The 12438-nt window shown below is 49.0% G+C and overlaps 1 protein-coding gene across 7 annotated transcripts; it reads left to right on the forward strand.

Annotated features, from left to right (window-relative positions):
• The first annotated feature begins 6672 nt into the window (after window positions 1–6672).
• LOC130254559 (uncharacterized) lies at window positions 6673–11403 on the forward strand. 7 transcript variants are annotated; one of them, XR_008840769.1, is made up of 6 exons: window positions 6673–7328; window positions 8652–8776; window positions 9291–9400; window positions 9511–9753; window positions 9933–10040; window positions 11153–11403. XR_008840769.1 is itself a non-coding variant. In XM_056494240.1 (5 exons), the coding sequence occupies exons 1-3, from the start codon at window positions 6720–6722 to the stop codon at window positions 9379–9381; spliced, it is 825 nt and encodes a 274-aa protein (XP_056350215.1). In that variant the 5' UTR covers window positions 6695–6719; the 3' UTR covers window positions 9382–9753; window positions 9933–10040; window positions 11153–11403. The 7 variants fall into 7 exon arrangements, 5 of the variants coding, with proteins under 5 accessions (XP_056350215.1, XP_056350217.1, XP_056350219.1 ...); XR_008840770.1 differs by having other exon boundaries at window positions 6751–7328; window positions 9507–9753; XM_056494240.1 differs by having other exon boundaries at window positions 6695–7328; window positions 9291–9753.
• The last annotated feature ends 1035 nt before the right edge of the window (window positions 11404–12438 follow it).

Consider the following 12438-nt stretch of genomic DNA (forward strand, 5'->3'; position numbering starts at 1 on the left):
AAAAATCCACCTGTGACACCCGAGTTTCACCCAAAACCCATGCTCATGTCTGCTGATCCATCGCTCTGGGCTCAAATAGTCGTGCCTGAGATCTGGGGGTGCTCCCTGTACCTGGTTGTGTCCACAAGCGGGATAGGGGGGCGACTATGGCTGCACTACCGGGCTGTGTCCCACTCCTGTCTGGCAATCCATTGCTCTGGGCACCGTTGCTCATGCCCAGGGCAAAGGACCCTAAACCGAACCCCGCGCCTCGGGATACGCGACTGCCGCGCGTGTCACGTGCTTTTGCTACTACATACCTATTGGTCAAGCAGTCTTCTGTGGTACATAGCCGTGATGCAGAGAACTCAGTTCTAAGTGTAGTGCAAAGTGAGAACTACTGTGTGCTGTGCATGCTTTCTCCTTAGCGTTCTGTACACTGCAGTGCTCGTCCCTATGCAGAACTTACAGAGTGCACGGTACGCTTCCAAGGAGCAGGGCATTCTCGTATGGTACAGAGAGTTTGACAGAAAAGTGCACACGCCAGGCGTGTTTTGTCAGTAGCAATACCTACCAGCCTACCAGCACAGTGTTCTGTGTCAGCAGGAGACGACACTTTACCTCGCCTAAAGAGATATCGCCGCAGGATACATAGCGCGAAGAAGGAGGCTGCAGAGCACTGGAGAGTGCACTTCGCAGCTAATCGCTTGTCAGTGACTGAAAGCATGAAGCAGGATCAACGTCAGCTGGCTTTGCTACTACATACCTATTGGTCAAGCAGTCTTCTGTGGTACATAGCCGTGATGCAGAGAACTCAGTTCTAAGTGTAGTGCAAAGTGAGAACTACTGTGTGCTGTGCATGCTTTCTCCTTAGCGTTAAGTACACTGCAGTGCTCGTCCCTATGCAGAACTTACAGAGTGCACGGTACGCTTCCAAGGAGCAGGGCATTCTCGTATGGTACAGAGAGTTTGACAGAAAAGTGCACACGCCAGGCGTGTTTTGGCAGTAGCAAAACCCATCAGCAGAGTGTTCTGTGTTAGCAGGAGACGACACTTTACCTCGCCTAGAGAGATATCGCCGCAGGATACATAGCGCGAAGAAGGAGGCTGCAGAGCACTGGAGAGTGCACTTCGCAGCTAATCGCTTGTCAGTGACTGAAAGCATGAAGCAGGATCAACGTCAGCTTGCTTTGCTACTACATACCTATTCGTCCAAGCAGTCTTCTGTGGTACATAGCCGTGATGCAGAGAACTCAGTTCTAAGTGTAGTGCAAAGTGAGAACTACTGTGTGCTGTGCATGCTTTCTCCTTAGCGTTCTGTACACTGCAGTGCTCGTCCATATGCAGAATTACAGAGTGCACGGTACGCTTCAAGGAGCAGGGCATTCTCGTATGGTACAGAGAGTTTGACAGAAAAGTGCACACGCCAGGCGTGTTTTGGCAGTAGCAAAAACTAGCAGCAGAGTGTTCTGTGTTAGCAGGAGACGACACTTTACCTCGCCTAGAGAGATCTCGCCGCAGGATACATAGCGCGAAGAAGGAATCTGCAGAGCACTGGAGAGTGCACTTGGCAGCTAATCGCTTGTCAGTGACTAGAGGCATGAAGCGGGATCAACGTCAGCTTGCTTTGCTACTACATAGCCATTCGTCAAGCAGTCTTCTGTGGTACATAGCCGTGATGCAGAGAACTCAGTTCTAAGTGTAGTGCAAAGTGAGAACTACTGTGTGCTGTGCATGCTTTCTCCTTAGCGTTCTGTACACTGCAGTGCTCGTCCCTATGGCAGAATTTACAGAGTGCACGGTAAGCTTTCAAGGAGCAGGGCATTCTCGTATGGTACAGAGAGTTTGACAGAAAAGTGCACACGCCAGGCGTGTTTTGGCACTAGCAAAACCTAGCAGCAGAGTGTTCTGCGTTAGCAGGAGACGACACCCTACCTCGCCTAGAGAGATCTCGCCGCAGGACACATAGCGCGAAGAAGGAATCTGCAGAGCACTGGAGAGTGCACTTCGCAGCTAATCGCTTGTCAGTGACTAGAGGCATGAAGCAGGATCAACGTCAGCTTGCTTTGCTACTACATGCCCATTCGCCAAGCAGTCTTCTGTGGTACATAGCCGTGATGCAGAGAACTCAGTTCTAAGTGTAGTGCAAAGTGAGAACTACTGTGTGCTGTGCATGCTTTCTCCTTAGCGTTAAGTACACTGCAGTGCTCTTCGCTATGCAGTGTTGAAACAGTGCATTGTAAGCTTACACAGAGCACGGTATTCTCGTATGGTTCAGGGCTTTTAACAGCAATGTGCACATGACAGGAATGTTTTGGCACTAGCAAAACCCAGCAGCAGAGTGTTCTGTGCTAGCAGGAGACGACACTTCAGCTCGCTTAGAGAGAAATCGCCGAAGGCTACATAGCGCGAACAAGGAAGCCGCAGAGCCCGGAGTGCTCTTTGCAGCGTAGCGCTTGTCAGTGACTAGGGGCATGAAGCAGGATCAGCGTCAGCTTGCTTTGCTACTACATGCCTGTTCATGAAGCAGCATTCTGTGGTACACAACCGTGATGCAGAGAACTCATTTCTAAGTGTAGTGTAAAGTGGGAACTACTGTGTGCTGTGCATGCTTTCTCCTTAGCGTTAAGTACACTGCAGTGCTCTTCACTATGCAGAGTTTAAATAGTGCATTGTAAGCTTACAAAAAGCAGGGTAATATCGTACGCTACAGTGGTTTTAACAGCAAAGTGAACAAGCCAGGCGTCTTTTGGCAGCAGCAAAACCCATCAGCAGAGTGTTCTGTGCTATCAGGATGTTGCCTTTAGGAGCTGGAACAGAGATCACACAGATTTAGGGGAAATAAATAGGTATTTATTGAGAGGTCTTCAAAGGCCACACCCTGGCAGCAACAGTGCCACAGCGTGGCCCCTGCCCTGCCCGAGTGGCTCCAAGGTGGATTCAAAAGAGAGCTTGGTCACTTGATTTTACATTTTTATAAACTTCAGTCCATTTACATACAGGAGTCAACCATCCAATTAATAGTCTCAAATTGTAAGGTGTTATCCTCCTCTTCTCCTGGATGGCCCGCCCTCCTCTTTTCACGCTGTTTATACTTAGGGCCTAAAGTTTGAAGAAACTGTCCTTGAATCAATAGCTCGAATCGGACTATTTTGTCTTCACCACCTTAAGCTCAACGGAAAGCATACCCAAGCAGAACAGAAAACTCCAAACTTAAGGCATCATTTCCCCCCTTTAGAGGCTTGACAAGGCCTCTACCTTGTCAAGTCTCTATTTTAAATTTTACTAACAGTAAACACCCAATAACCGATAAGTATCTAATAACAGAAGTTCTAACATTAGATAAATATCTAATAGTAAATACATATTAATAAACATACACCTTATAACTAATAACTAATAACAATAAACATCTAATAAGAATAATATTTTATACAGCCAAATGTTACATAAAGAATAATGGTAATTAAATGCAAAAGAGAAATCACCTAAAATATGTTATCATTAACATCAGTCTTTGTTGTTATAATTGTTCGGGAGCTGAAGCTTTCTTAATTCTGGAATAGTGAATCCAGGGTCCTCTGTCAGCAACTTTAACTGCACTAAAGGTTGTCAGCAGGACTTTGAATGGCCCTTTCCACTTAGCTTGCAGAGGATCACTGTCCCACCATTTTACATAGACCCAAGCTCCAGGTTGGAACGGATGTGCAGGTGTGTCCAGTCCTGTGGGTCTGGATAACACGATGTAACGCTGAAGCTTCTGTAAAGTGGAACCTAAAGCCATTAAATAGCGCTGCAGATCACATTTCCCCTTCAGATGAATTTCACCTGGAATGTGTGGACTTTGATATGGTCTGCCATACAGTATTTCATAGGGACTGATGTTACCCCTCCGCCTCGGTTGAATGCGAATTCTCAATAAAGCTATAGGTAGGGCCTGAACCCACGTCATGGATGTCTCCTGACAAATTTTACTAATTTGTCTCTTAAGAGTCCCATTCAATACGTTCAACTTTACCACTCGCTTGGGGTCTATAAGGTGTGTGTGGATCCCAAGTAATTCCCAAAATCTGGCTAACATCTTTGACCACTGTTGTGACAAAGTGTGGTCCCCTATCTGATGATATTCCCAAGGGAACCCCAAATCTCGGAATTATGTGGTTAAACAAAACTTTCACCACCTCCCTAGCTGTGTTAGTGCGACAGGGGTAAGCTTCTGGCCATCCACTGAAGGTGTCAACCAATACCAGTATGTACCGGTATCCCTCTTTGCGTGGTAACTCCGCAAAATCTATTTGCCAGTAATCCCCAGGAAGATCTCCTGCCTTTGTTATTCCTAATACAACTCTCTTTCTTGTGTCGGGGTTGTTTTTACAGCAAATCTCACATTTACTCACTACTGATTGTATAATATCAATCATTCCCTTCCCTATTACTACCTTTCTTAGGTGTTTCAAAAGGTTTTCAACCCCATAATGTGTGGTTTCGTGTTCTCTCTGAACTAATTCCCGAAGGATCAGGGGTGGGACTACCACCTGGTTCTTCGGGGTAACAGCCCACCCACTTTCTGCGATTTTAGCTTTAAGGAATTTTATTAGTTTGTGGTCTGCCTGATCATATTTTGGGGTGTACCCTGACAAATCAATCTCTTTCTGTGGAATTACTGCAAGAATACCCTTTTCTGCAATCCTTCTTGCCATTTTATCAGCAAAGCAATTTCCCAATTCTGGAGCAGTTTTCCCCTTTTGGTGACCTCTACAGTGCATGACAGCTACTTCTGCAGGTCTTTTAATGCTCTCTAAGAGGGCGAGTATTTGCTCAGCATGTTTAATTTGATTACCTTGAGCATTCAAAAGTCCTCTCTCTTTCCAAACGGCTCCATGGGCATGGACAACACTAAATGCATATTTGGAATCGGTCCATATATTTACCTTTTTTCCCTCACTCAGGTCTAGAGCTCTTGTTAGTGCAATCAGCTCAGCTTTCTGCGATGACACATCTGCTGGCAGGGCCTTTGCCTCGATCACCTTATCCTGTGTGGTCACTGCATAGCCTGTCATCCTTTTACCATTTTTCATGAAGCTGCTTCCGTCAGTAAAGAGTTCCCAATCTGGATTCTCCATGGGCACATCCTTCAGATCTGGTCGGCTGGAATAGACCTCCTCAATTATCTGCAAGCAGTCATGCTCTGGCTCATTGTCAATTAAGATGGAGGACAGAAACATAGCAGGGTTAAAAACAGAAGTTGTTTTTAGGGTAACATCATCTTGCTCTAACAACAGTGATTGGTATTTCAACACCCGGTTGCCAGACAGCCAATGTCCCCCCTTTTGCTCAAGGACAGCTGCCACGGCATGGGGTACATACACCACAATGTGTTGCCCAAGGGTAAGTTTTCGGGCCTCCTGGATTAAAATGACAGTGGCTGCCACAGCCTTTAGGCACCCCGGCCAACCTTGGGCAACACTATCCAACTGTTTGGAAAAGTAGGCCACAGCTCTCCGCTGGTTCCCGAGACGCTGTGCTAGCACCCCCAAAGCCATGTTCTGTCTCTCATATGTAAAAAGTTCAAAAGGTTTAGTTAAATCTGGCAGTCCCAATGCCTGGAGCTGACATCAGTGAGTGTTTCAGCTGTTTAAAAGCTGCTCTAGCGTGTTCAGTCCATGGAATAATTCCTCTCTCGGCTGCTTTTAAGGCCCTATATAGAGGTTTTACTAGAAGTCCCTCAATCAGGACATCCACCACACCCTGGGCACCTAAAAAATGAAGAAATGAAGAGGATCCAGACTAGCAGGAAAAACAACAGAGGTAGAATGCAACACTCCAAGAATACACAGTATCTTTTTAGTTTATCAAAAGCTCGCTGGCAGCGCCGGAGCGGCGGGTTTGGGGGGTGCCGGGGGAAGCTCAGCGCGGGGAAATCCCCGCACCGCCCTCCCGCGCACGGCCGGCGGCACGGGAGCCCCGGCAGCAGCCCGGAGCAGCAGCGGCAGCGCCGTGCTCGGCCCCAGCGCCCGCCCCGATGCCGCCGGGTGCCCGAGCCCCACATTCCGCCCGCCGAGGGAGCGGCGGCAACGCTTGGACGAGATCGGCTGCCGGCACCGGCAGCAGTCGAAGCGGAAGCCCTGTCACGTTAGCGACCGCACGGCAGCGGCCCGGGCTCCGCCCACGGCCCCGCACGTCATCGGGTCGGCCCCCCCCCGCATCACAGCCGCGGCCACGCCCCCCCGCGTTGCAGTGACGGCCACGCCCCCGGCGTCACTGCCGCGGCCCCGACCCTCCCGTCACGGCCGCGGCCACGCCCCCCCCCGCGTCACCGCCTCGCCACGCTCCCGCGCGTCATAGGGTCGGCCCGCCCCTCCATGTCATCGGGTCACCCTGTCGGCCCGACCACTTTAATCGGGGCCGCAAAAACTGTCCCCTATCACACGGCAGAATGGCCGCCGACATACTGTCCGGCAACACGTGACTATGTAGTCGCAGGCACACTTGTCCAGCACCACGCGGCCGCGTTGGAGATGCCATATTTACCTAAAAACACGTGGCGGGCAAGGGCGCGGCCATATTAAACCGAAAGCACGTGGCGGTCACGGGCGTCGCCATGTTGTACGGAAGAGGGTGGCAAGCACGGGCGCCGCCATGTTGTACGGAAGAGGGTGGCAAGTACGGGCGCCGCCATGTTGTACGGAAGAGGGTGGCAAGCACGGGCGCCGCCATTTTGAACCGAAAGCAGCACCCCGATGCATCCAAGCGCCGGGAATGGAGGCGGAATACCGTGCCAAGAGCGCGGGGTCGGTCGGCGTCCACCGCTGCCAGCGTCGGGTAAGGTTCAGGCAGGAGATAAGAAGGATGCCTTTGTGAGGGGCGAGGGCCCGAAGGGAACCACAAGAAACACGGCAGCCGACCGGACGTGTCTTCGGCCACAACAAAGATGGCGACCGACCGGAAGTGGCTGCGGCCACAACAAAGATGGCCGCAAGAAAGGGCGGGAAATGAAGGACCAAGGTCCGTGTTTGGGCTGCCTGCCCGCGCCCCGAGCCGTTCTCCGCGGCATTGCCAGGCGTGCGGACACGGGCCGTGCGCCCAGCGGCACCGCGGGCACGCCGGAGCCCGGCGGGCGCCGGCAGGCAGCTGCGGCACGCCTCTCTCTGCCGGGCTCCGCCTCAGGAACGACCCTTCCCGTCTCCAGTCTGTGTTCCCTCCCGGCTCCCCTCCCGCCCGGGGAAACGGAGGAAAACACAAATAACATCGAGGAAGAAAGAACAGCCTGCAGAGCTGCCCGAGCCATCGCCCTGCCCGCAGCCGGGAGCAGCCAGCAGGAGGAGGCAGCTGCTTTCTCAGCCAGAAAGGTGAGAGGTGCGGGAGGGGGTTTCTACCTTTGTCCTCTCTTCTGCCTCCTGTCGCCTGTGTCTGCGGGGCTGGGGAACTTCTGGGCTGCCCCCGTGGAGCAGCTGCAGTCGTTCTTTGGGGGGTGAGGAAAAAAGGCTGAGGGGGACAAGGGGTGGAGACTCGGGGGCTCCCATGTCCTTTGGGGCACCCCAAGGTCCCGAGGAGAGGGAGCCACGCTGCCGTGAAGGAGCAGGTGAGTGGAGAATGGCGGGGGTGTTGCCGGGTGCCGTCCCCCAGAGGGACCCAATGGTGCCAGAACATTCACAGGGAGGGCTGGGTGTAGGAGACAATATAAATATGAAAAATACCTAACTATAGCTTAAATAAATGTTTTATTGGTTTTATTTGGTTAGAGGTAGGATTTTTATAAATAACATAAATATAATTAATATAAGCAAATATAAATGTACAAATATACAATATATACAAACATAAAACTAAAAATATATCTAAAACTAAAACTATGTATAAATGTATGTACGTGTAAATATATATATAAGTATAGAATATAAACAAATAAAAGTATATATGTAGGATATAATATAAATAGTATCATACATGTTATGGTGTACCATATACATAATATATAAATTACAGATATAAATATGAGATACATATATTTTAAAAAATATATATTTTTTATATATTATATAAATAATTATATATATAAAAATATAATTTATATATTATTTATTTATATATTTAAATTACATATATATATATATTTATTTAAAAAAATTTGAAATATATTTAAAAAGAAAGGGTTTTTTGGTTTCTATTTGGTTAGTGGCTGAGCTTTTTTAATAAATAATATTAAAAAATATAAACGTACAAATATATGTAAGGATATATTTATATACATAAACTAGAAATTAATTTTTGTAATATGTGCATAATTATGTGCATAATAAATTATAAAAGTGTAGTATATATGTTATAATGTAAATTGCATTGTAAATTTATTGAACAATATATGTAATATATATAATATCAAATATGAAAAGGAGTAGAAATTAAATATTAAAAATAGGTGTAAGTTTTCTGTATTTAAAGGGGTTTTTTTTTTTGTTTTTATTTGGTCAGGGGTAGGGAGTTTTTTAGTTGTGGTCGGGCTTTTTTTGGGGCATTTTGTAGGATTGGGACTCTCCTTTTTGCCCCGGGAGCTCGAGGCTGGCCCGAGCCTGTGGCCTCTCCCGCAGGTGAGTGTGACACGGTAGAGAAGGGAGCCAGGCAGTGCTCTGGGACTTTGAATCTACCCAACTGTTTTCCAAATGTATTTGCAGAGATTCAGCTGTGGGGAAGCTGCAGAGAAGGCTGCCTGGCACAGCCCCCCAGAATGGGCCTCCCCCGACTGGGCTCCCGCAGAGGATGGGGCAGTTGCAGCCCCCTGTCATTCCTGTGAGATTTGGTAAGTCTGGGGAGGGGTTTCCTGACTGTCCCTGTCTCCAAGCGAGCCGTGCCTCGTTGTCCAGAAGCCCTGCCTGGGCAGCCCGGCCCGGCACAGCTCCATTCCCTCTCCCGGGCTCACCGGAGGGATGCAGAGCCACCAAAGTGCGGGTCAGGCTGGAAAGGGGACGGTGGGGCCTGCGGCCACAGCAGGGGGAAGGACAGGAGGCAAAGCCTCTCGACCAGCCCTGGGCCCAGCCTGCCCAGGAGAAGCTTCCGAGAGGCGCCGGGGCTCTCGTTTGCCCGGAAAGCTGCAGCCGTTGGGGCAGGTCTCGGGCTGTGACCCAGCCCCTGCAGCACTGCAGAGAAAAGGGGCACGTGATGGCCCACGGGGTCGGCTGCAGTCCTTAAGAGCAGTGCCTGCTTTCACCACTGCCTTTTGCTGCCTGCAGAGATCTGTGCTGAGGGTTGGCAGCTCCTGCTGGGGCAAGAGCTGCATCTTCCAAGAGGCAAAGCTGCAGCATCTTCCTCCCCAGGGACTGTCTCCATGCAGGAAGCAGCACAGGGGACTGGCCGAAGGGCTCGGGCTGGGACACGGCCCCAACAGGAGCAGCCCTGGCACACTGACACGGGAGGATGAGCCCAGGTGAGGAGCACGGGCCCAGCGTGGCACCAAGACAGGCATCTCCTGTGGGTTATGTGGGGCTGTGCTGTGCACCCTGGGGGTGCTGACTGACCCCCTTTGTGCCGAGACAGAGGAGATGCTGCTGCACCACGTCCCCAGGAGAGCCCCTGCCTCCTTCTGCTCTCAGGGATGGGACTGGGAGACGCCTCCACGCCGAGAGTGGCACTTGGCATGGCTTCAGTCCCCAGTGGAAGAGGCTGGGCTCCCCGCTGCCCAGAGCTCCTGGTTAGGGACACCCACGCCTGCGCCTGGCTCAGAGTCCAGGGTGCACTCAGTCCGGATCCAGCCTCGAGACGTTCCTGCTGCAGCTGCAGGTGAGCTCAGCTCTCCCTCAGGGACACCTGTGCCTGTAACAGCTCCAGCCCATGGAGCCCCTGCACGAGAGCTGTTCCTGGTTCTCACAGCTCCTGCTCCTGCACCCCTTGCTCACTTACTGCTCAGGATATCTGAGGGCCCAGGTGATTTCTGTTCCTTCTGCTTGTTTCACTTGCAGGTGTTTCCCAGTCCAGCTTGCTGAACCTCCAGCTCTGACTGTTCTTCCTTCCAGCTCTGGCTCTGAGATGCTGCACTTGATGGCTGCTCCAGTTCCTTCCAGCTCTGGGTAAATAACTGGTGTCTCTTGTGTAATCTGTGTCCGTGTTCTGTCGTTTGTGTCCATCTGTGTTACCTGTGTCACATCTCCATGCTTTATCAGCATCCTTCCAAGCCATGGTAGCCAGACTCTACTCGCAACAGGTTCGTGCTGGTGCTCGCTGAGTTTGGGGAAATTTGGGGGATTTTGGGCTGTTTTGAAATAATTTTTAAAGAGTTTTTTAGATTTTATTGGGGGAATTTTTGAGGGTTATTTTGAGGTGGGGGGGATTTAGGGGTTTTTAAAAGGATTTTTGGAGGAATTTTGGGATTTGTTTTTTTTAATTTTAAAATTTTTAGGGAATTTTTAAGGGGTTTTTGGGAATTTTTAGGGGTTTTTAAAGGGGATTTTAAAGAGATTTTTTTGGGGATTTTGGGGGTTTTTAAAGAATTTTAAAGGTTTTTTTTTTCAGTTTTATTGGGGGAATTTTGGGAGTATTTTGGGGGAGTTAAGGGTTTTTAAAAGGATTTTTGGAGGAATTTTGGGATTTTTTTGGGGATTTTAAAGGGATATTTTAGGGAAATTTAAAGGGTTTTTGGATACTTTTTAGGGTTTTTTTTCTAGGGGATTTTAAAGAGGTTTTGGAGCTTTTAGGGGATTTGGAAGGGTTTTTTTAGGGGATTTTAAAGAGGTTTTTTTTGGATTTTAGTGGAGCTTCGAGGGGTCTTAAAGGGGAATTTTGGGGCTTTTTTGGGATTTTTTTTTAGGTTTTTTGAGGGGTTTGAAGGTTTTCTTAAGGTATTTGTTAGAGGTTTTTAAAGAGTTTTTTGGGGATTTTGAAGTATTTTGGGGGGATTGGGGAAGGTTTTTGGGGATTTTTAGGGGTTTGTGATTTTTTGGGGAAATTTCTGTGCGGTTTGGGATTTTTGTAAGGGTAAATTTGAAAGCTTTTTCGGTTTTTTGGTCGGGTTTGTGTGGTTTCTTTTTTTTTTTCTTGTTTTTGGCCTTTTTTTATTTGAGGGGCTTTTTGGTTTTTTGTTTTTCTGTTTTTTCAGGATTTTAAAATGTTTTAAATGGATTTTTTTTAAATTTTCAACTATATTTTCAATTTCCCCCCCCCCTCCCCGAATTTCCCTTTCCAGGTTGGTTTTTTCAAGCGCCACTACAAGGAGATGCTGGAGGGCACCAAGACCCCCGGGGTGCCCCAGGACTGAGTGAGAGGAGCCCAAAAATTTTGGGCACCCCATCCCCCCAAAATATTAAATTCACATGGAAGCTTCCCCTGTATTTGTGTGGAGTTTTTTGAAATTATTTTGGAATTTTTTAGGGGGGGTTTTGGGAAACTGGGGAGGAGGAAACACTAAAAAATAAAAAAATAAATTTAAAAAGGATTTGGGAAAAAAATTGGGGAATTTCACCACAAAAATGTGAAGAGAGCCCCAAAAATCCACACGGGATGAGGTGGTTTTAGCCAAAATCAAAGATTTGGCCCCAAAATCTCCCCAAAGTGGGAGATTCCTCCTAAAAATCCACCTGTGACACCCGAGTTTCACCCAAAACCCATGCTCATGTCTGCTGATCCATCGCTCTGGGCTCAAATAGTCGTGCCTGAGATCTGGGGGTGCTCCTGTACCTGGTTGTGTCCACAAGCGGGATAGGGGGGCGACTATGGCTGCACTACCGGGCTGTGTCCCACTCCTGCCTGGCAATCCATTGCTCTGGGCACCGTTGCTCATGCCCAGGGCAAAGGACCCTAAACCGAACCCCGCGCCTCGGGATACGCGACTGCCGCGCGTGTCACGTGCTTTTGCTACTACATACCTATTGGTCAAGCAGTCTTCTGTGGTACATAGCCGTGATGCAGAGAACTCAGTTCTAAGTGTAGTGCAAAGTGAGAACTACTGTGTGCTGTGCATGCTTTCTCCTTAGCGTTCTGTACACTGCAGTGCTCGTCCCTATGCAGAACTTACAGAGTGCACGGTACGCTTCCAAGGAGCAGGGCATTCTCGTATGGTACAGAGACTTGGACAGAAAAGTGCACACGCCAGGCGTGTTTTGGCAGTAGCAATACCTACCAGCCTACCAGCACAGTGTTCTGTGTCAGCAGGAGACGACACTTTACCTCGCCTAAAGAGATATCGCCGCAGGATACATAGCGCGAAGAAGGAGGCTGCAGAGCACTGGAGAGTGCACTTGGCAGCTAATCGCTTGTCAGTGACTGAAAGCATGAAGCAGGATCAACGTCAGCTGGCTTTGCTACTACATACCTATTGGTCAAGCAGTCTTCTGTGGTACATAGCCGTGATGCAGAGAACTCAGTTCTAAGTGTAGTGCAAAGTGAGAACTACTGTGTGCTGTGCATGCTTTCTCCTTAGCGTTCTGTACACTGCAGTGCTCGTCCCTATGGCAGAATTTACAGAGTGCACGG

This window comes from Oenanthe melanoleuca, chromosome 1 (genome assembly GCF_029582105.1).
Source record: "Oenanthe melanoleuca isolate GR-GAL-2019-014 chromosome 1, OMel1.0, whole genome shotgun sequence".
Taxonomy (NCBI): Eukaryota; Metazoa; Chordata; class Aves; order Passeriformes; family Muscicapidae; genus Oenanthe; species Oenanthe melanoleuca.